This window comes from Lissotriton vulgaris, unplaced genomic scaffold (genome assembly GCF_964263255.1).
Source record: "Lissotriton vulgaris unplaced genomic scaffold, aLisVul1.2 SCAFFOLD_3927, whole genome shotgun sequence".
NCBI classification, from domain to species: Eukaryota; Metazoa; Chordata; class Amphibia; order Caudata; family Salamandridae; genus Lissotriton; species Lissotriton vulgaris.
Window position 1 is genome coordinate 164,279 of NW_028246271.1, and position 19,672 is coordinate 183,950.

The following is a 19,672-nucleotide window of genomic DNA, read 5'->3' on the forward strand; positions in this document are numbered from 1 at the left end:
TGTAATCAGACTACAGTTTGTACAGTGTTATCACATTTGAGTCACGCAAAGGCAAGAAAGCCAACATTTAACCTCAAAACAAAACAACAGTAATCGGGAGATTACATGGGGCATAGTTGCACAGGGCAGGCATGAGTATATCAGATAGATTTGGCAGGCTAGATCTGAGTCGGACCGAAAAAGAGTGTGAGAGAGAAGTGCTGGCAGACTGGGGCAAGGTGGCTGGTGTATGTCTCTCCCGTATATTCAACAGAAGTGAAATGATGAGCGAGGGTCCGGGGGCATGTGTGGTAGGGGACTGATTGAGAGGAGAAAGCACATTTTTGTGGAGAGACACAGGGTAGTGTGTGGTAATGGTGGTCCTAGGAAGAGGAATTGTTTGCGGACATTCTATGAATGAATTGAGTGAGAAGCGTGTCCCATTCGTGAGATGTAGGGCCCTTGAGAAGATGTTATATTTCTTCGTAACGGAAGGTCATTGCCTCCACTGTCCCATTTGTGTAACACATTCTGCCAAGCCGCCACTGGGGGTGCCCGGTGACCCTTCCATCAATCAAACAAACATTTACAGAGCACAGCAAATCGCCCATTAGGGTCTCGGGGTGCTGGGGCTGTTTGCTGCTGCGTGGAGGTTTGATCATTCAAATATGCAGGTCTTTCGTTCTCTTCTTAATTGCTAGAGCAATGGTGCGGTCTTGAGGTCCAGGGAGAGGTTGTTACAAGCCTTGGCCTTGGCTGCCAGATGCATTTTATTTGGATCTCACAGGGGTCACTAGTGAGCTAATCTACTTGGTTAACAAGGGACTGACTGAGACTCCTATCTATCTACACCTGCTGAATGCTTGCACTTTAAATCATTATTGCTCCCATAGCTACTGTGAGCGAGCGTTCCTCTTATACCTTCTTCCCGTCTGGTCTCCAGCGAGGCTGCTAGTGAACTAATTTGTTCTGGAATTATTGGAATGTACATCCACTAATAGCTGCAGCAGGGATGCACTTTTGATCTAATGCTGCTCTCATTGTCTTTTGTGAACTAACACTGTTGGCATTCTCATAACTACTAACAGCTTCTGCACGCATGCACTTTGATTTATTGCCGTCTTTTAGTCACCCTGAGTGAGCGGTTTCACTATGCCCTTCTATCATTTGCTAGCTGACCCGAGGGCGAGGATTGTATGTTCGAGCAGCCCGCGAATGCGGATACCTGACCCTAATTATTAAAGGAACGGAGAGTAAGAATACCGCTCTAAGCGATAAGTAACTGCTTTGGAGTGATTAATAACGGAACAAAGCGGCCCCTCCACTGCAATGATATTTTCTGCCTAGGGAAAAATACAGAAAAGTTCACCGCATAAGATATAATCATTTTCGCAACAGGAGCCTATTTTGCCAATCGCGATCCCCGTTATACTAAGTCGGAAGTTTTAACACAGGGGCTTCCCCATCCAATCTGGGATTTTATCGATATTGTTAGCGCACAGATGATGAAAGAGTGCAATTAGGGGAGACTCTTCTATTGAAGCAGGTGACTGCACGAAAGTGTTTAACAAAAGTCAGAGTGTTCATATACGGGTCTTGAGAAAGATGGATTTATAAAGCTTTTCCCATCGAAACACGTCAACGCTATATTTTGATACACAATCCGCCCATTGGGCATTGGTGCAAGAAAGCTAATTACAGATTGCATATTTCCATGCCTTTGATATTATGTTATGACGGATGTGTAAACTGTTAAGACTGATTTTTTCTGTCTAGCCCTTGTTTTTCAATCTTTTTATAAATTCGTGCCAATTGTGATTATTCTTTTTAATGCATTGTGTTTTTATTAATTCTTGTGTATGGATTGATGGGGTATTCCCGTGTTTTTAATGAGAAACTTTGCTATGCGAACAATAAATATATGTGATATATTTTTTTACAGTAAGTGTTGAAGTGGTTTTTCCTATTATATATGGTCCAATCATGGAAAGTATGGATAGTGAGGAATGTGAAAAGAGTGCAATTTGAGAATACGTTCTACGCTGTAATGAAATGTACCCAAGGGGATCTTCCTTTTTTCACTGTGTAAGTGCCCTATTCCCTTTGTGTTCCAAGGGGCCCCTCTTTTTTCTAAACCTCTGTCATTTGCACTTTTCTTGGTGTTATGATATTTTATGATTGATGTCTCCTAGTAAGGTTTTAATTAATCGAATACAAGTAAAGATTGAATTGTATTGCATTGTATTTGACTCCGCTCCAGCAGGTGGTAAGGGCAGGGCCTCAGCATGTGGGAATGATCCTCATCTTAGGTCCGGCAGCAGGGACATCGCAGGTTGGCCATCGGGAAATAGTGATGAAGTTTCACGGAGATAAGGTACACCTGGTGAAGATGTGAAATTGTATATTTTTTAATCTGGCGTTCTTGGAAATGCTCTGCAGAAAGGCTAGTGCCAGGTACCATTTTGTATTGTGCAATGCCCTCTCCATGTCGCCCTCCTGCCTCGAATGTTTGGGATCAAGGGAGGCCGCTGTGTGAGTTTGTACTGCTTGGTATATCCATGTGATTAGGTGAGTACCTTCCCCCACGATAAGAAGCGCCTGGAGGAAGGTATAGACAGGTGTCTCTCCGTCTCTTGTGTACCACAGGGTTTAGCATGTGTTGTTGACAGGTGAGGAATTGACCTGACGGGAGATTGTGGTCTGCCCGTAGGTGGTCAAACGACAAAAGGTGACCTTCAGAAAAGAGGTCGTCAGCCGAGGTTAGGGATCATTCATTCCAGAGTCTCAGGTCAGAAGCGGAGTATGCCCCCGGGTATCGTGGGAGACCATGTAAGGATAACCCTGGAGCGTATGATGCAATGTGCTGGGTGCGGAAGCGTACCCTGGCAATACATTTGCGGGCTATCAGTACTTGTAAAGAACATGAGGAAAGCATGCTGTGATATGTCTCTCCCAGATTTCGATTAGCCAGCCACCTGTTCAACCACTGCAGCTGGGCCGCCAGGAAGTAGACCTTAGAGGACAGAGCACCCAGACCGCTCCCCCTGCACCCCAGACCCCAATAGGCAGCTCCAATTTCTTCAGGGTTATTCAGACTTGGATACTGCCCCATATAAATTCTACCAGCAGTGTATCGAGCTCTCAGTAGAAACTACAGGGAGGTATCACAGGTAGGTTAGCAAAGTAGTAATAGAGGCAGGGTAAGATGGCCATTTTAGACACGGTAATCTTACCTGTATTTGCTAGTGGAACTGCTATGAGTATGGGTCAGAGGTTGCCATCGAGAAGGTCAAGTGTACAGTGATATAGGCAAGTGTCCAAATAACAGACCGTGGAGTCTTGCCATGAGACCAGGCCCCACCTAAGCTAAGTGCCCGTTGAGGTAGGACAGAGTGCAAAGGATAGACAGAAGAGTTGTCCCAGTTGACCGCAAGGCCAGTGCACCTAGTGAACGACTGGAATGCATCCCATATGGGGGTGGGGGTTAAGTCTACGCGTGTGACTTGGAGGTATAACAGGCTAGCGGTTCTACAGCTATAGCGAAAAGCAAAAGGGAGAGAAGGCACCCCTGCCATGTTCAACGGGGAACAGGAAATATGCATCAGCCAAGGGGCCTAGTGTACAATAGCCGTGTAGGCGGAAAGGAGTTGCCTATACTCTGCTCTGCACTGGTTACCGATCTTAGATCGATCAAAGTTCAAATCTCACTGCATAGCGCATAAAACTTTGTGGGGCACTGGACCAAAAATCCTGCGAAACCTATTGTCCTTTTACCTACCAACTCGAAACTTGAGATTTTCCTATCTCTATCAAGCCAGGGTCCCTAAGATCAAGAGGGCAAGAGCGGGCGGTCGCGTGTTCTCAGTCAATGCCTCTGTTATCTGAAATACTCTTCTCATCCAGCTCCGCTCCTTGAACAATCACCTCGAATTCAGGAAGAAGCTAAAAACATTGCTCTTCATGAACTTGCAGTAAGTTTCTGTTTTGGATGAAGGCTGGTGCAAAGCGCTGAGAAGCCTACGGGTAGCCCTGCGCTATATCAAGAACACATTAATAATATGCCCATCTGCGTAAGGACCTGAAACATATTCCCAGTTGAGGGAATCGAATGCCTTTTCCAAGTCTAGGATTAGACAAGCGATAACTGGAAAGCGTTCTTGAAGTCTATCCTGTAAGTAGAACAGACCTCGAAGGTTGTGGGATGTACTATGTCCTGGGATAAATCAATTTTGGTTTGTATGTATAGGTTCTGAGAGGACTTGGGCGTTCCTGTTTGCCAGGATTTTACTCAATATTTTGTAATCTGCCCCCAGTATGGCAATGGAGTGATAAGACAAGGAGTTGGAGAGATCTCTATTGGGCTTGTGGATAGATATTAGAAAGGATTCCCAAAGGGCATGAGGTAGTTCCCCAAAGTGTAGTGCCTCATTGTACATGTTTTGGGCACAATTTATAAATAACATACCCCAGGATATCGTTATTTATGAGGTGTGATAAACAGCACCTTCACTCATATTCAGCCTCTATGTTTATTTATTTATGTACCTCACTTCTAAAGCGCACTATCACCTAAAAAAGGCATCCTGGCGCTGACAAGCTCATATCGAACAGGGGCCAACTAATAGAGAGCTAAGGGTTAGGAAAAAGCCATGTTTTCAAGTGCCTCCTGAATGCAAGGATGTCGGGGACATGCCTGAGGTCAGCTGGGAGGGAATTCCAGAGTTTCGCCGCGGCCACGCCGAACGATCTGCCTCCTGCTCTGGATCTCCTAAACCTAGGTATAGTCACCAACCTGGCCGAGGAGGAGCAGAGGTTGCGGGCCGGCGCATGCCACAAGAACTTCCTCTGTAAACGAGTGGGGCCCAACCCGTTGAGAGCTTTAAAGACCAGACAGAGGGACTTACATTGCACCCTCTGTCTCACTGGGAGCCAGTGCAGCTTAGCCAAAGCCCTTGAGGAGGAAGATCTTGTTAACCACCCCAGGACTAATTTTACTCCGGCAGGCTGAATTCTCTGGAGCCTATCCATAAGATAACAAGGAGACTCCAACAGCAGGGAGTTACAGCAGTCTAACCTACTGAGCACGGCACAGCGCACCACCTCTACTCGGGCAAGGGATGGTAACAGAGGAAGAATTTTCCTCAAGAGGCGAATAATGGCCAAACAGCCAGTTACTATCTTTGAAACCTGCGCCTCCAGGGTAAGGTCGCTGTTAAACATCACCCCCATATTCCGCACTACCTTCACAGGCTGCACCAGAGGAGAGAAATCCGCAGGCCAGAATTTGCTGGGTAAAAAAGATTGTACCCTAGGCCTTTCGCAGTATAACACCTCAGTTGAATTGCAGGGAATTGGCCTTCAACCAAACCGGTGTGTCTCGCAGGCAGTTGTGGAATACTTCTAGAGAGGTTGACTCATCTCCCTCTAGGGCGAGAATCAGCTGCGTATCATCAGCATAGTTAACTATTTCAACATTAGGTTGTTTGATGACCGCAATTAAAGGCTTCATATAGATATTAAACAATAACGGACTAACTGCCGAGTCTTGTGGAACGCCATGCGAGATGGTGGAAAAAGCGGATTGGAAGGGAGGGAGGGACACGGCTTGTTCTCTGTCCTGAAGAAAGGACTCAAACCACTCAAGGGCACTACCAGCAACCCCCACCTCTCTCAGCCTGTCCAGCAAAATTCCATGGTTCACCATGTCGAAGGCGGCAGACAAGTCAAGCAGGATTAACACCCCTGCCTGTCCCCTGTCTTCCCGCCACCGAAGCTCATCCAACACGGTCACCAAGGCCGTCTCAGTGCCATGGGCCGGCCGGAAGCCAAACTTGACTTCCTCCAGGAGCTTATGCTGTTCTAGGTATCTAGAGAGAGTGCCTGCCACCACCCACTCTACAATTGTTGCCGGATAAGGTAGAAGCGAGATGGGCCTAAAATTCTTAAGGCATTCAGGATCAAGGGAGGGCTTTTTCAATAAAGGGGTCACCACCGCTTGTTTCCACTGAGGTGGGACCACTCCAGTAGTAAGCGACTGGTTGCAAACCAGCCGAAGCGTAGGGAAGAGCTCAGCCTCGAACTCCTTCCAGATTTTTTGTGGAATCGGATCAAGCGGGGACCCAGATGTTATACCAAAGGCCACTCCCCTGAACTCCTCTGCAGACAGCTGCGTGAATTCCACGAGGGACATATCTCCCCCCTGTTCATGAATGGCCCCAAAAGTCAGCGGGCTGCCACAACCAGCCAATGCTAAAGTTTGTTGCTGCTCCACCCCCAGGTCGTCAATGAAAAATTAGATTTTATCCTGGAAAACCTAGCCAGGTTCTCACAGAGTTCCTGAGAGGGGGGGGGGATTCATTCTTGGCACAGTCCGGACTAATAAGGCTATTCAAAATATTAAAAAAGCTACTGAAACTATTCGGGGCATCGAGAATCACCCTAGAGAAGTGCACAGCCTTAACTCTATGGATCTCCTTCTTATAATCCATCCGCTTAGCTTTCCAAGCAAGCCTGTCCTTATCCAGATATGCGTGGTTCCACCTCCTCCTCCACCTCCTTCTATGTGAAGTCTCTAGAGTTGAAAGATATTCTTTTCAAAAAAGAGCAAGTCTAAAACTTGGATGTTTTTGCTACTAATCTATCTTTAGTCAAGTCACATCATGTGTAAAGGCCAAATAAAAAGACTACCAATACAGTCACAAACTCTGCATTTTGTTGATCCAAAACCTAAATTGCACCCAACTTAGTCAAAGTGTCTTCTGTGTATAGAATGACAATGATGGCTGTGTGAATCTAAGGGGTTTAGGTCTTTTTACCTGTACCCAAGCCGGGTGATTGTTTTCTCTCTCCCTTTGGTAAAATATGTTCAGTCTCATCTAAAGGAGAGAGTTCTATGTCTGGGACAAGCATGGTAGACCTGTGTGTGTGTGTGTGGGTGACTACAGCAGTTAATTGGACTCCAAACGTTTGCTACACTAGATCAAGCGGGGTTGTTTCCTGTGCAGTGGGAAGCCAATGTAAGAATCTCCGCTCACTTCCCCACCCAAAACCAGTTGTCAACTAATCTGCGACAGAGGAGAGGCCACCAAATTCCTTTAATATAGCAAACAGGGCCAACCAAAAAGTCAGTAGCACAACAGAGGGCAAGCCACTCCCCCCTCTGCCCTCAGCAGGACCTCCCACCCGCCCGCCCCCAATGAGGCACTTCTGCTAAGCAGAAACATAAAATGGTAGTTTTTATTACCATTTATGTTTCTGCCTTCTCACACTGCGAGAGAGCAGTGAGGCGACGCCCCAAGCCCCAATGGGGGAGCTGCCATTGGTACTTTTGCCCTATGGTAGTGAGAGAATTTGAGGTGGCGGTCGCGGGTGTGGGGGTCCCAAAAATATTCTCGCACGGGGCACCACAAATGCTAAAGCCGGCCCAGGTTGCAAGGTGGGCCATGTAGACATTGAAGAGAGTGGGGCTGAGAGAGGATTCGTGGGATACTCTGCATCAGGTCTCTCTCGGTTCTGAGAGGAAAGGCGGGAGTCTTATTCTCTGTGTTCTGCCCGTGAGGAATGAGCATATCCAGTCTAGGTCCTTTCCTTGGATGCCGGCATCGTGGAGACTGGTGGCTAGTGTTCATTGTAAGACGGTGTCGAAGGATGCTTCACATCAGGCCAGGGGCATGCATCTTCAATATCAGAGAGGCATCCTTCATTTCAAAAGGTACAACCTCCATGACTGGGCAATTTAGACGATAAAAGACTGAGTAGTCTTGAACTTTGTGCCTTTACGGTCAGTTTAGCCCCTAAACATAGCCAGCACCCTCTAAATATTCACCATGTGGACTTTACAGGTATTGCTGTAGACCAACAATATTTTTCCTGGCCTGACAGTGCATGGTTGGCTGGACTCTGAAATGTGGCTTGGGAATTCATTTGGGCAAAAAGTATTACTCTGGTAGACTTTCTCTGAAGTGTTAGAGTACTTTACCAATAACCACTAGTCAGATGAAAAGTACTTAGGTACATGCCTGACCTCTGTGTCTCTCTAAATCCATCAGAATAGGGAAATGTTGAGACCCCCATTTGTCCACGTAGAAGCATAGGACCTTCAGACCTTGTTGAGGACAAACCCCACTGAGCTGGCCCCTGGACATTGTGGTATTCTATAACACCGAGGTCCAGCATCATGGCCCCATCTTTCTCAATGCACAAGCGGTCCTTCTTTGAGATTGTGTATATTGTGCTCTTCACGTGCAGACCATTCCTAATGTTTGTTTTGTACATACAGACTGGAGTTAATCCTAGGGGTATGGAAAACAGGTGAAAAAAAGTTCCAAGTGCAGTCTTCCATCCAGGGTGTTGAGCAGGTGTCAGTTCTGAACAGACTAGTCCTCCCTTTACTAAGCCATTTGTCTCCTCTACAAGCAGCCGGTCATGAAGGAGCTTATTGTTCTTGACCCTTTCAGTTTCCTTCAGAGTCCTGGTAATTGGGATTTGTAGGGAGACGAAGAGGGCACAGTGCTTAGGAATCATGTATTGGGGTGAGTTAACTTCCAGCCCTTTCCTATTAGGCAGCTGTACTATCCTCAGCACTATACCGAAAGTTACATAGTACTGCCCCACAGGGCTGGGATGCTATAATGGTGATAATGAGCTGCCTTTTCTTGGTGTTACTTTGTTTTAGCTCCACGTCTTGCAAGGCACCTTCAGCTGCGTCACCTTCAAAGCTTGAAGTTCAGAATCCCAAACCTTAGTTTTCATCTTAAGTATAACATAGCTGTAGTTACTGGACTTTTTTAATGCTATGAATAGTTTTCTGAGACTAGAGTTTAACATTCTTGTCTGCTTGCTGACCAATGTGAAGGGTCCCGTCCAGTAAGCGTTACTGGGCAACAGCTGGTTGTACATTATTGTTTATCACTGGTGTCATGGTGCCACAAAAATATCGCACTCAAGATGAATATCCAAGTACTTCCTTTCAGTACTTGACTCTGTCGGGAGAGCAGGGTCAAGTGGTCAAGACTTACTCCAGCAGGCAGTGTGAACTTAGAAACTCAGAAGCAGTTTATACTTATTGGTAGCACTTAATAATCTCAATGCCCAGAACATTCTCAAATTTACAAAGAAAAGGGCTTTTGAACAGTTAAATTAAAATGTTGTTGTGGGAGGGCAGGTTTGATAAACAGGTGGGGAGGCTGTATGTTTTTGCCAAAAGAACGATTTTTATTGTCAAGAGTAGAAGTGGAAGGTTGTTCAGGATGTTTTTCTTCCTGTTCCTCTGAGTTGATTTTGGTAGGGCTTGATGGGGATTCAGATGTCGCTGTTCCCGGCTCCTCTTCTTCGCTGTCAAGGTTGTCTCCCCGGTCACCATGCGAGAAACATGTCGACCACTTTCTGCACTTACTAGTCGCGTCTCGAATAAGGAAAGATAACTTTCCATCGAGTACAGGCTAGTCTCTTCTTTTAATTGAAGCAGGGGACCCCAAGAAAAAACTTGATACTGGTACCCTTAGCCTCATTTTAACTCACCAATACGTCTATACCAACCTGGCCCCACACCCACACTTCACCCAAACGGCTGTTGGATAAGAAGATCTCCGCCAAAGAGCCCCTCTTTGAGGTGTTGCCCGTTGGGTATTGCACCACCGACCCAACGAGGAGCATTGCCAATGATGAAGCATGACACCTGAAAGGGTGTGTGAGGCCATTACATCCAACAAAATGAATGCCCATCTGTAGGACTCCCCTGAGTCCCTACCACATCCTACGTGACCCGTACACATACTCTCTCCAGGAACAGCTCAGTACTTCTTTGTAACACATTGACTTTGAGGGCGAATGCTGTGGCTGAACCTACTACTCTACCTGAGTGGTGAATTCGCCTTTCCTATCGGATACATCTCCCCTTGTTTGTAAACGTGTCTCCCCAGAGGTACATAGGAGAGGAAAAGACGGAGCCGTTTGACACGGTTTTTAAAGTCAATTTGTGTTTGCTACCCGCCACCACACCCTGCAGTGCTCACTTGTTTTCTCTTTATATGCTGAATTGGGGTGTGGGGGGTGGGGGGGGGGGGGGGAGTCTTTACACAGTGATTATGGGAGTTATTAGTGCTCAATACAACATAGGGCCTGATTAAGAATAGTTGTGATACGAAATGTAAAATGTAAATCTGTCACGTTAGGCCGGGTGCTTGCAATTTAAGAAAATTAGGCTCTGTATCTGTTCGCTGTGCAAATAGAGTGCTACCTGTTCAGGAAATTCAAATATGGGATCTTTCAACACACGGGTCCTTTCACAACGAAGCCCCCAGTTCCCTACCCGCCTCCCTTCCAGTGTTCTCCACCCGCTTCCCTCGTACCCTCTCCCTGGCTACTTATGACGCTATTACTCACCGGCTCCGCCGCAACTCTCCGGAGTTGCGGCCGCTCTCCTGCATCCTCTGGCGGACACCACCACTCCTCGCACCAGCGCTTGTCTGGTTCCGCGTCTCCTTCTCCCAGGGTGTCCTCGTTCCTTGGTTCTCCCTCGGTCATCCACTTGCAGGGTCCGTCTTCTTCTTTCCGCTCTCCTGACACTTTTCCTGCTGTTCCCACGTCACCGGTCTGAGACGCCTCCTGTTCGTTCCCTTCTCCTTTCATTGGGCTCCGGCAAGATCTTTCGGGGTTATACCCACCTACTTCCAGGTTTACGTGGGCGTCTTGCTGTGGACAGACAGGATAGGGGAATAGATTTTGTAGTCCTTCGGAGTCCTGCAAGTCCCGAACGTTAAAAGGAGTACGGGCTCTAAGAGAAAAGTTCCCCCATGGCGGCACACAGGTGAGCCCCTCCTGCATTTTCTCACAGTTGTTTACACTGAAATAGGCAGGAACCAACACCTTCTTAAACAGAGAATAATCTCAAAACTATTGTAGCTTCTTAGCGCTATGAGTTGGCAATTAATTTAATATTGAGTTCTTTGGCCAATTTTATCCAAAGGAGGACTGTTCAGATCTTCTTAGGTTATCTCGGGAGTCTTCAAATTTGTCTTTTGCAAAGTTGGAGATCAAATGAACACAACCATATAATTGTTCCATTAGCTTATGTAGGCTGTGATTGAGGATAATGGTATATAAAGAAATGTGTTCAGAAGTGCACTCTGCACCTGCCATGATCTTACAAGATTCCAATAAGCGCCCAAGCCAAAGACTGAAGTCTCCACAAATATAGTTTGTAAGTGTTTCAAAGAGCATTCCAAGCGGAGCCTACGGGTGATCAGTTATCAGTTCACCAAAGCTCAATTGGTAGCCGCAAGTTGAATCAACTGGATTCTAAACAGTCAATAGCCATGGAAGTATGCAGGGGGCAGTAGCTGACCAGGGTGTCAATTCTTTATAGAGGTCTCCTTAAATGGCCAGGGGTTGGATGGCCTGTATCTGGAAACCCACCAGTTGTGGATGAGATTTACCAGTGGCAGGGGTACTCATTATGGGCACTGGAAGGTCCAGGGAGTTTTGTCAACAGCTGCTTGAGCTAGAAATAGAATACAAATGGTTTTGAAATCAGAGTGACCATTCCAACTGATGACAACGGACTTCTTACCAGGGAAGTTCGGGTTTCTCGACACCTTTAGGGTTCACTGGAGAGGTGAGTAGAGATACCCTAGAGGGAGGTAAATCGAGGCCCTCCACAGGTACAGGGTTTGTAGGGGACATTCCAGAGTAACATTCTTCAGTTGTGAACGCAATTGAGCAGCTCATTTAACCACATGATGTCATAGCTACTACCAGCATAGCTGACTGTCCTGTGAAATTCTTTGGGATAAACTCGCCAGCTGGAGCATCCCTATAAATCTGTTAAAGGCCATCAGAGAATTATACTCGCGTACATGGAGCCGGGTAAAGGTAGGAGATGGCCGGTGGGTAACAAAGAAAATAAACACCCAAAATGGACTGAAACAGGGGTGCGTGCTAGCTCCTACCCTTTTTAACCTGTACATATCTGATCTTGAAGATGCCCTTTTGGAAATCAACAGTCACCCTCCATCAATTGGTATTGAGGAAATTAGGTGCCTTCAGTAGGCTGATGATTTAGTACTTTTAAGTCAAACGCAAATCGGTCTACAAAGAGGAATGAATGGCTTAGCCAAATATTTAACACTACAAGGGCTACAAGGGCTAGAACTGAATTCAACAAAAACAAAGGTTGTACGGCTAGTTGATACCAAAAACAAGAAATTCACATGGTGTATAGAAGGGAAGAAAGTAGAAATAGCTGTTTCTTACAAATATCTCGGATTTATGGTAGAACGAAAATCAACCGACAAATCACAGCTCATTTCAATGAAGTCAAAAACTCAAAATTTGATACATGGCTTCAATGTATTAAAAAAGAAATTAAGCTGTCCATCATATGGCAATTTATTAACAGTTATGCAGGCACAGGTAATACCAACAGTAACCTATGGCACTGAAATAATGAAAGGATGTGAAATCACGGTTTTAAACTAAATTCAAACAAAAGTATATAAAAAAGACTTCCATATCCAGCAAAGCGCATCGCCTGCTCAGGTGCGGCTAGAGTTTGGCTTATTAAACCAGGAATTTCGCAGCAAAGGAGCTTTTATAAAACTGTGCTGGAGATTGCGTGCCTCTGCTAGTGGAGCTATAGATCATCTATGCTGAAAAGAAATAGAAAGTCAAAAAGGAAAGAAAATGCAAGGTTCCTGGGGTAGTTATTTAAACTAGGTGATAACGGACCTTTCCGCTCTAGATATTTGGAATCTTAGCACAGGAAAAAAGGAATTCAACAAGCTAATTAACATCACAATAAAATGTTTGTCTCATTCAAAGGTCGAGAACACGTTACTACAGAGACGTCATGCCTGGACAGTCATTAACTCATATGGAAAAAAGAAGCCCCAGGAATATTTATCAGCATATTTCTCACGTACTCTAAAACATCAATTTATGAGGTTGCGGCTGGGCATGTGGGAAACAAAGGATCTTAATCCCAGCATGGAAGGATAAAAGGGACAATCGAGACTGCAGACTATGCGGGTATAAAGATGAATCCATTCAACACATTTTTTGTGTATGCCCTGTGTTACTAAAAGAACGGAAAGCACTTTTAAAATCTCTACTGAACAAATTGAATATACGCTCATGCAGAGAAGCAGTAATTACCTGGCTAGGCGGAACCTCAATCCCACTGGCATGTAGAGGGGTGAAATTTTTAAACGTGTATTTAAAGGAAATCGGTTGAAATCACAAGAGAGTAAAAAAGATTCTCTAAAAACGAAATTTTAAATGTTAGATGCATAAAAGTAACTTATTGATTATTTTTGTATGATTAAGCAAGCTATTCTATGTGTATATATGTAGTAGTATTATTTTAAAACTGTTATTTGGTGTAATGGTTTTTGTTTTTAATAAAAGACCGATCACCCAAAATAAAAATCTTGAAATCATAGCTGACTGATGCAACTTTATGTCTCCATTGCAGTCTTGGTTGTCCACACAGGTCTTTTGTTGGTCATCTATGGAGTAGGTCACTGCTCAAGGCAAGTGCAATCCGACCCTTTATGCAGCAAGGTATGTTCTTGCATCTCTTTACTGCTTCCATCTAGGCGCTTCCAAGTTCTTTCAAGAAAGGGTAGGAGCATACAGTCATCTTTATTAGCCAAAACCTCACTACGAAGCCCAAAGGGCTGCTACTGAGAATGAGTGCAATGCCACAATACAGCATTTTTCCTTCAGGGCGCACAATTATGCAAAGAAAAATAATGAGCTGTCCTGACTTATTTTATAAACGTCACCAGTGAATTGAGTTAGCCCCTTTTCTGAAATTTGTTGAACGTGTAACTTGATCATTCAAAAATGCGATTTTCTATCTCACTTTACGCATGTGTTCCTTGTTTAATGGCAAGTGATATTCGAACAGATTTACACCAAGAGCAACACTGCAATGTGATGTTACAGAAAACAAATGCTACTCCTAAGCTTGGAGACTTTGAAAACAAGAGGTAAACCTTATGACAGTCTACTTTTGTTCAAGGGTTGTGGATGCTTACTCTATACAGGGTAACAGTCACACCGTCACCTACTATCTTACAACTTTTAACAAGGGAGAGGTGTGGCGCCGCGGCCAGGGCGACTGACGCTGGAATCTGGGGATCACGGTTCGATCCCCAGCTCCGGCGGCAGGTTAGCCCAGCACCATGTGACTCTGGGCAATAGCTTGCTTAATCTTCCCGACGGCCCCAGCGCCTAGTGACCCTTACGGGTGATTGTCGCGCTTTACAAACGGCTACAAGATCATCCGGAGGGACCACGTCAACCAAACAGGAGGAGGCATCGCCATCGTCCACAGGAACTCCATCCGCATCACGACCAACACCGACGACAAACTCGCACCCGCCGAACACCTGCACTTCCAGATCCACATCAACCCTAAGACCACCCTCAGAGGCACCCTCATCTACAGACCCCCGGGACCACGCACACAATTCAGTGAAGACATCGTCGACTTCATCAGCCCGAACGCCCTCCCCTCCGCTGACTACATCCTCCTCGGGGACCTCAACTTCCACCTGGAGAACAACGACCGCAACACCACCACCCTGCTGGACAACCTCGCCAACCTCAGTCTCCAGCAGCTGGTGACCACCCCCACCCACTACGCTGGACACACACTCGACCCCGTGTTCTCATCCAGCAAGGACAACGCCTTCAGCCACGCCACCAGACTCCACTGGACGGACCACAGCTGCGTCCACTTCAGCTTTAGAAGGACCACGATCCACCACCACCAACAACAGGTTGCACGCAGAAGTTGGAACAAGATCACCGCCGACCAGCTCGCGACCTCCCTGAGCTTGAACCCTCCCACCAGCGCAACGAACCCAAGCCAGGCGGCCATCAACCTCGCGAAGTGGGTCAGCAACTGCGCAGACGATCTCGCCCCCTCAGAAGACCCCGCCCAGCAGACCCGGCAGCAAGAAAGTCCCATGGTTCACAGATGAACTCAAGAGCTCCAAGAAGAACTGCCGAGCCCTCGAGAAAGCCTGGCGCAGAGACCCTACACCGAACAACATGACTGCCCTCAAGCTCGCCACCTGAAAACACCACCAACTGATCCACGCCACCAAGAAAACTGCATTCAAGGAACGACTCGACAACAACGCCCACAACAGCAAGGAACTCTTCAACATCGTCAAAGAGCTCTCCAACCCCAACGCCGGAAACAACGACATCACCCCTTCGCAAGACCTCTGCAACTCCCTCGCCTCCTACTTCCACAACAAGATCGCGGACATACACAACAGCTTCAGCTCTCAACTGGCGCAAACCACGACTGAACCACCGCCCCCCACCACCACCCTCCGCGCCTGGACCCCGATCAGCACCGAAGACACCATCCGCACGATGAACTCCATCCACTCCGGATCTCCGACCGACCCCTGCCCTCACCATGTCTTCAACAAGGCCGACGCTGTCATCGCACCCCACCTGCGGGACATCATCAACACCTCCTTCGACATCGCTTCCCTCCCAGAGAGCTGGGAGCACGCCGAACTCAGCGCTCTACTTAAGAAGCCATCAGCCGACCCCACCGACCTCAAGAACTACCGCCCCATCTCGCTGCTCCCGTTTCCTACAAAAGTCATCGAGAAGACCGTCAACAAGCAGCTGGCCGCCTTCCTCGAGACAAATGGATCCCTCGACCCCTCGCAGTCTGGCTTCCGGGCCAACCACAGCACCGAGACCGCCCTGATCGCAGCTACCGATGACATCCGAGCCCTGCTCGACAACGGAGAAACAGCGGCCCTCATCCTCCTAGACCTCTCCGCGGCCTTCGACACTGTCTCCCACCGCACGCTAGTGCAGCCCCTCAGCAACGTCGGAATCCAGGAGAAGGCACTGGAATGGATCACGTCGTTCCTCGCCGGAAGGACACAGAGAGTCCGCCTCCCCCGTTCAAATCAGAAGCCACCAAAGTCATCTGCTGCGTTCCTCAAGGCTCCTCGCTCAGCCCAACCCTCTTCAACGTCTACATGAGCCCCCTCGCAGCCATCGTACACCAACACAACCTCAACATCATCTCCTACGCCGACGACACCCAGCTGATCCTCTCCCTCACCAACGACCCCGCCACCGCCAGAGCCAACCTACACGAAGGGATGACAGACGTAGCCAAGTGGATGATGAGCAGCCGCCTGAAACTGAACTAGGACAAGACGGAAGTCCTCATCCTGGGATCTTCACCCTCCGCCTGGGATGACTCCTGGTGGCCCCCGCCCTGGGCAGCCCACCCAAACCGACAGACCACGCGTGCAACCTGGGCTTCATCCTGGACTCCTCCCTCTCCATGACCAGACAAGTCAACGCTGTCTCCTCGTCATGCTTCAACATCCTGCGCATGCTACGTAAGATCTTCCGGTGGATTCCCACCGAGACCAGGAAGACGGTCACCCAGGCCCTCATCACCAGCCGTCTGGACTACGGCAACTCCCTCTACGCCGGAACCACCGCCAAACTCCTGAAGAGACTCCAGCAGATCCAGAACGCCTCAGCACGACTCATCCTGGACATCCCCCGTCGCAGCCACATCTCCGGACACCTGAGAGATCTGCACTGGCTCCCGGTCAACAAGAGAATCACCTTCCGTCTCCTCACCCACGCACACAAGGCCCTTCACAACCAAGGCCCAGGATACCTCAACAGCCGCCTCAACTTCTACGCTCCCACACGCCAACTTCGATCGACCGGCCACGCCCTCGCCGCCGTCCCCCGCATCCGAAGAGCCACCACAGGAGGAAGGTCCTTCTCCTTCCTGGCCGCCAAGACCTGGAACTCCCTCCCGGCCCACCTCCGCCTGACCCAGGACCACCTCGCCTTCAGGAAGCAGCTCAAGACCTGGCTGTTCGAGCAGTAGCGGACCCCCCCCTAGCGCCTTGAGACCCTCCGGGTGAGTAGTGCGCTATATAAATGCTGTGATTGATTGATTGATTGATTGATTGATACAAATGTGGATTAATATATTATTATTATTACAACTTCATGACGAGAGAACACTATAATTGAGATGTTATTTCCCAATGAGAATGGGAGCAAGAGTGAACTTTTACAAAGTATTGATGTCACCCTAGATGGCAGGCACAGTGCTAAAGAAAAGCTCAGAATTCATACTAAAATCATGACTGCATGCTTCATTGTAAGATTCTCAGCTAATATCTGGAGAAGTAAAAGCCCCAGGAGCCCCTCCACACTTTAAATCCATTACTGGTGCTAACTGGTCTCACCGTTTATCTGAGTGTCGATGAACCCAGGGGCCACGATGCTGCCTTGGCAGTCCAGCTGAATGTCTGCAGATCCCTTTTCATCAAAGAACAGTTTTTCGGGATTTAGGACCTTACCTTCTCTCACCCACAGGTCCTCCCTAAGGAAGAAAGGACCAATCACTTAATCAGCATGGGGTACATACGAGCAACAACCTTACAGTATTTCCCAAAGAAGTTACACATTCTCTTGTATGCAGCCCTTTTCTATTGCAAAATGAGGTGTGCTAGATTAGAATAGGTGGTTTATAAAATCAAATCTCTGCCAACTTTGACTTTGAAATCTGTTCTTTCCCTGCGTTTATCAATGTTCTGGTTTCATGATGGTATTCTCCATTGTTTGATTTGTTCTTTCTGTCGAGTCGAGTTGCTTTTTAATGATTAAAAAGTTTTACATTGCTCAGTGGCTCTCAAGACTAGTGACTCAGCTTTGCCAGCACCCTCTTCTGTGAATCACCATCTTCATTGTTTTTAAAACGTTATCATTTTTCAGTTACAATCTGAATCCTTGCACATATCAGTGTAACCTCATCTGAGGTAAAACAGCACTCTTATTATCATATGTTGTCAATATTATTCCACATTGTGTTACCCCATTAAACCACATACTCAAACGTTCCGCATTATTCATCAGATGACACTTTTAACCATGATCTAATACCTCTACTGGTCAGACTATTCATCTTCCAGTTGTTCCTGTACAGCTAAAAAATAGTATGTTACACATTCTGGAAATTTGTACTGAACATAATTAAAGATTATTGGATTCTACAGCTTCATCTCTGTTCGTTTCTCTGTATTCCTCCACTGAATACATCACTCCAGACCATTGCATTGGATCTTACAACTTAGCATTTGTCCTACCTCTATCAGTCGGAGTTCCTCTGCTAGTGACCATTCTCGCAAGTCCATTTCCCAAGAAGCCATTGTTGGGTTTCCTGGTCGAAGGCTCCCCGTCAACAAGAGGATTACGTTCAGGCTCCACACCCACACACACAAGTCTCTCCACAACCTGGGCCCCAAGTACCTCAACCACCGCCTGACCTTCTACATGCCCACCCGCCAGCTACGTTCCGCCAGCCTCGCCCTCGCCGCCGTACCACGCATCTGAAGAGCCACCGCCGGAGGCAGATCCTTCTCCTACCTGGCAGCCAAGACATGGAACTCCCTCCCCATCCACCTTCGGCTGACCCAGGACCACCTCGCCTTCAGTAGACAACTCAAGACCTGGCTGTTCGAGCAGTAGCAGCCCCCTTCCCCCAAGCGCCTTGAGACCCTTCCGGGTGAGTAGCACGCTATACAAGTGTTATGATTGATTGATTGATTGATTGATTTGATTGCTTTGCATCTTTTTTGCAAAACTAGCCCCACCAATTTATGTTGGGATGTCATATGTTTAGGTCTAGGTGAGCTTCCTAATATATGTTTGATCAATTTGTTTATGGTTATATTTGTTATTGTTGTCAGCCTAGTTGTAACCTGGAGCCAATATTCAGTTAGCTTCTTCTCGCATGTCCGCATCATATGTATTAATGTGGCCCCCTTTCCTACGCATCTGGGAGAACTAGGAGACTTATCTCGCTAAATTGTATATCATTTAGAAGGTGTTGTGCAGGTGCAATAATAAAGTTACAATGTATCCATTTAAACTGTGCACTACTGGGCACCCCCTGAACCTGTGCGCATGTCATCTTCCATTCTATAATGTATTGTATTGTAATCCCTCAATGGTGCCACCAGGTCTGCATCCCACAATTGTTGCTCTTTCAATGGGACTTTGTGTCTAACAATTTTCAGTGCTTTATAAGAATGTGCAATTCTACAGCACTGTCCCATTGCCAGCAACACATCCAGTGTTGCCGAGGTGGCCCGGGCACCTGGACAGTGCAAACAGGGGCAATATTATGCATAGGGTGCCCTTTTCCTGTTTGCTCCACGGTGCACCATGGAGTAGGTGTGGCATGCGCAAACAGGGAGAAGAGCGCCCTATTACAGTCAATACTGCTACTTGTGCTGCCCTGGGCGCAATGCATTCAGGTGAAATATGGAGCGGCTGCTTCAAAGTCGATCCATATTTCACTGTGCAGATGGCATCCCACCTTCACTTTAAAGAGGCATTAGAGATCCCTTTAAAGATGGGAGCAGTGAGTGTGCCTGCCTGCAATGCGATCACTGAGAGGGTCCCTAAGATCCTCGTTCCCCCTCCAGAGGGCTGCCATCACGGGCGCACTAACAGTGCACCAACTTTTTGTGGAGCACTTTCGGGGCACCTCCTGACAGCTTCTTTGCCATTGCGCCCGCATCCATAATACGGCGTAGACGTAAAGAGATTCCCGCATTTGCATGGGGCCACATCCCCATGCAAATGAGAAAATGTCCTCTTGAGA

The 19,672-nt window shown here is 47.3% G+C and overlaps 1 protein-coding gene across 1 annotated transcript in view; it reads right to left on the reverse strand.

The window, feature by feature from the left end:
• Window positions 1–19,672, reverse strand: part of AMDHD2 (amidohydrolase domain containing 2) — a 111,903-nt gene that overhangs the window by 81,305 nt on the left and 10,926 nt on the right. The window contains exon 3 of the mRNA XM_086949326.1: window positions 17,250–17,386. Coding sequence (XP_086805452.1) covers window positions 17,250–17,386 — 137 coding nt within the window. The remainder of the gene's footprint in view (window positions 1–17,249; window positions 17,387–19,672) is intronic.